The sequence below is a fragment of the Echinops telfairi genome, unplaced genomic scaffold (genome assembly GCF_000313985.2).
Source record: "Echinops telfairi isolate 266 unplaced genomic scaffold, ASM31398v2 ScPeMD7_7412;HRSCAF=8450, whole genome shotgun sequence".
Taxonomy (NCBI): Eukaryota; Metazoa; Chordata; class Mammalia; order Afrosoricida; family Tenrecidae; genus Echinops; species Echinops telfairi.
In genome coordinates this window covers 9,660,584-9,664,103 of record NW_022111312.1, presented here as the reverse complement: position 1 = coordinate 9,664,103, position 3,520 = coordinate 9,660,584, and the positions used below count along the sequence as shown (strand labels likewise).

Sequence of the window (3,520 nt, the reverse complement as noted above, 5' to 3'; positions counted from 1 at the left end):
GTCTCGAAGGCCACCTGGGCAGGGTGCCCACAGGAGGAGGGAACTGCACGTGGCCCTAGCCGGAAGGAGGTGGCTTCATGCCCTCGAACATTCTAGAAGCCCCTTTCTGAGTGGGGCTGCTCCTAGGCCCTCTCCATCTTTTCAGATGTGACTGTAGTCACATCTCTCCAGCACTCCAAACAAGGAGAGGACAGGAATTCTTTCACAGGCAAACAGCAGGCCTCTGTGGGGAGGTCTGTAGAAAGCGGGGGCATGCTTGCAAAACCACGTGGCGTCTCTGCACTTGCCAACGGCCTTGCGCAGCAGCTCCTGGAAGGAGCACCCCAATGTGTTTGGGGAGCTGGGGCCTTTAACTGGCCAGCCCGCACTGCTGGACTCTGGCTTTGGGGGCGGGAGGGAGTGTGTTCTGGAGGAGAGTAGGGTGGGCTAGCTGCACCTCTGCCAACTTTACTTTGGGCTCAACCCGAGAATGGTTCCCTCGGCTCACCTCCACTTTAGGCCACAGTCCCCTGAGGGCTTTTGGAGGGAAGCCCCCTCACCAATGCAAGTGGGAGGGAGCAGCCCCCAGCCCCGTGCACATTCCCTGCCCTGGACTGCACATCAGGGAGCTCACCTGGCTGTGGAGTTGCTGCAGCTCTTCTAGGCTTTGCCTCAGTTTACCCCTCTCTCCCTCCATGAGCTCCCTTAGGGCTCTCGAGTCCTCACTGGTCTGCCTTATCTGTTCTTCTAGGGAGTCATCCTCAATCCTCCGGGAACTCTGAGGGCAGAGTGTGAGGAGAGAGAAGGGGCAAGAGGGTGGTGATGGGAAGCGGGAGGGAGGGAAGGAGAGGCGAGGGAGTGCAGAGAGAGTTAGGGGAGAAAGCTGTCCCTGCTCGGTTTCACTTTGCAAACAACAGCTGGACATTTCCCATTTTCCGGGGGTGTGAGATGTTCCTTCTGGTCAGAGCTCATGGGAAGGGAATGGTCAGCGTGGAATGACACGCACTCACTCTTTCTCCCTCACCGAGGCTGGCCTCCCTGGGCCTTGGCAACCACCCCATCTGTCAAATCCCCAGAGCACCCTATTGCCCAGGTTCACCTCGGCGAGAGACACTGTTGTGTCAGAAGATGAAACCTGGGTAGTCTGGAGCCCTGGCACGTGGCGGGAGGGTGAAAGCCAGCTGTGAAGCTGCGGCCAATGGCCCTGTGTGCCGGGATGTCTTCTGAACCACCCTCTCCACCGGGGAGGGCCCCAGGGTCTGGAATTCTTAAAGGCCTGTGCACTTGAGCTTAGCTGTCTCAACTCACATAATTCAGCTCTTTGGGCCTAAGCTTCCTCACAGCCAGCCCATCACTGACACCAACCGGGCTCTGAAGGGTAACCAGTCACTGGCACCAGCACACTGCATCCCCGTGGCTGCAGGGGAGCATCTGGAGCCTTCTCCCCAGGACCCCTGCCCTGTCTAATGGGCGGGACCCTGCACTCTCAGACCAATAACGGGGGCATCAGCAGGGCCCACCTCAGCTCCTGCTCTGGGTCTCAGCCCCCCGGCTGGGGCACCTACCGTGGGCTCCATGCCATCCACGGTGCTCTGTACGAGTCTCTTGAGCTCGTTGAGGGCAGTGCGCAGGCTGCCGGCTGGCACGTCCTTGGCGGACGAGGTTTCGGAAGACTCGTCCATGGAGGAGTCCGTGGACACGGCCGAGTCAGCGCTGTCATTCCCACGAAGGTGGGAGCAGAGGTAGCGCACCTGGCAGTAGGCTTCCCAGAGCTGCAGCCTCAGCTGGAACGGAGAAAAGACCCTTGCCTGTGGGTTCCCGAGAGGGCGGACCCGGCACACCCGTTCTGGGAAAGGGAGCGTTCTCTTTCTTTTTGTCCTGTCCCAAGACACACTGATACTTCTTTTGGGCAAAGTACGTATCTGCACAACGAGCTACCACTGACTCAATTCCAACCCACGGCAACCATCGGAGACAGAGTGGAGCTGCTCCAGAGGGTCTCCGAGTGGCTAGTGGGTTTGAACTGCCGACCTTGCAGTTAGCTGCCTAACAGTGAGCCTCCTGTGCCACCAGGGAACCTCCAGTATGTCCATATGGACACACAGTTCTTTCTCTCCCTGTCTGCTGGCCACTGCCGACGTTAGAGAAGCACAGTTCTTCCTGGCAGGACGAGACAGTGATTGGGGGATGAGTAGTTACGGGTGGCATGAAAAGCCGAGTGGGTGGAGAGGATGGCTCACCAACGTTCTAGACCGTGGTCAGTCCACACAGTAGGAGGCTGATGCACATGACTGAGCCGCTGACCCTGTCCTCTGGCCGTTCTGCTCTTAACGCCTCAGTGGGCATGGGAGTGAAGATGGAGGGCCAGGAACCTGCTGCTTCCTGACAGCTGGCAGCTGGCATCCCAGGCCCTGAGCGGGAGGGGCCCCGGGAGCCCCCAGGTGGTCTCCCTCGAGAAGGGGTGGAGGGATGCTGACGGGCACCTGCTCCCTCTCCTGCTCCAGCTCCTCGGCCTCCATGCTCTGCTCGATCTCTGACAGGAGGGAGGTGCTGGTGGCGGCAGAGCTCTGCAGACTCCTCTCTTCCGTCAGTTCTTCCACCTTCACCTGCAGCTGCCGGTAGGAGAGGCGCACCTCCTGGAGCTCCAGCTGGCTCTGATGCAGCTTTCAACCAGAGGGAAATGGTGGTCAGGTAGGCCAAGCCTCAGCACTTATGTACACACACACACACACACACACGTTCCTTCTCTCAATCCAATAGGAGAGGGGCCTCTCAGATGCTGTCAGGGAGTCAGTAGACTCTAGACTGGGGGACGCTGAGAGACAGCAACTGTTTCTTTCTTTTTTTTCCCAACTCTGTTTCTTCGCTAACAGATTTCAGGAGGAATGAGGGAAGAACGGATTTACGGATGAAAAGCGACCTCCAAAGGTTATCAATCAACTGCAATGTGTGGGCCTACTTTGTTTCTTGATTCAAGCAAAAATGGTTGGAAATTTCATGATGTGACGATTTGAAATTCTGAACATGAGTATTTGATGGTGTTTGAGAAGTCATGTTAATTTTGGAGGGGTAACAGTAGCCAACGGGTACCCTCTGAAGGCCTTGGAGCCCTGCGGGAGGAGTGGCTATTTGGGCTGCTGAGCACAGGGCCAGCCATTTGAAACCAGAGCCGTCCCCCGGCTTCTGAGGACAGTCTCGGACACCCCCAGGGGCAGTTCTGCTCTGTCCTGTGGGGTTGCTGTGAGTTGGCATTGACTTGATGCCTGTGAGCTTCAATCTTTTAGCTCACCCCCCTTTGTCACCCAGTGACTGGCTCTAAGGACCCTGTAAGACAGGACAGCGGCTCAGCGCTTTTCCACTTGTCACCTTCATGGAAGCAGACGGCTCCATCTCTCTCTTTCTCTCACAGAGGGGCTCGGGTGCACGTCACAGACCTTTCTGCCAGCAGCCCAGCCCTTAGCCACTGTGCCTGCGTCTCGTAGGTGTGGACCCGACGAAAACGACGGCCCGTGTGGCCAAACGTTCGGACAGGACACTCACA

The 3,520-nt window shown here is 57.8% G+C and overlaps 1 protein-coding gene across 1 annotated transcript in view; it reads right to left on the bottom strand.

Moving 5' to 3' along the window:
- Positions 1 to 3,520, bottom strand: part of BICDL1 (BICD family like cargo adaptor 1) — a gene marked incomplete at its 5' end in the record, with an annotated part of 85,926 nt that overhangs the window by 10,257 nt on the left and 72,149 nt on the right. The window contains 3 exons of the mRNA XM_013006399.2: positions 614 to 757; positions 1,545 to 1,763; positions 2,463 to 2,642. Coding sequence (XP_012861853.1) covers positions 614 to 757; positions 1,545 to 1,763; positions 2,463 to 2,642 — 543 coding nt within the window. The remainder of the gene's footprint in view (positions 1 to 613; positions 758 to 1,544; positions 1,764 to 2,462; positions 2,643 to 3,520) is intronic.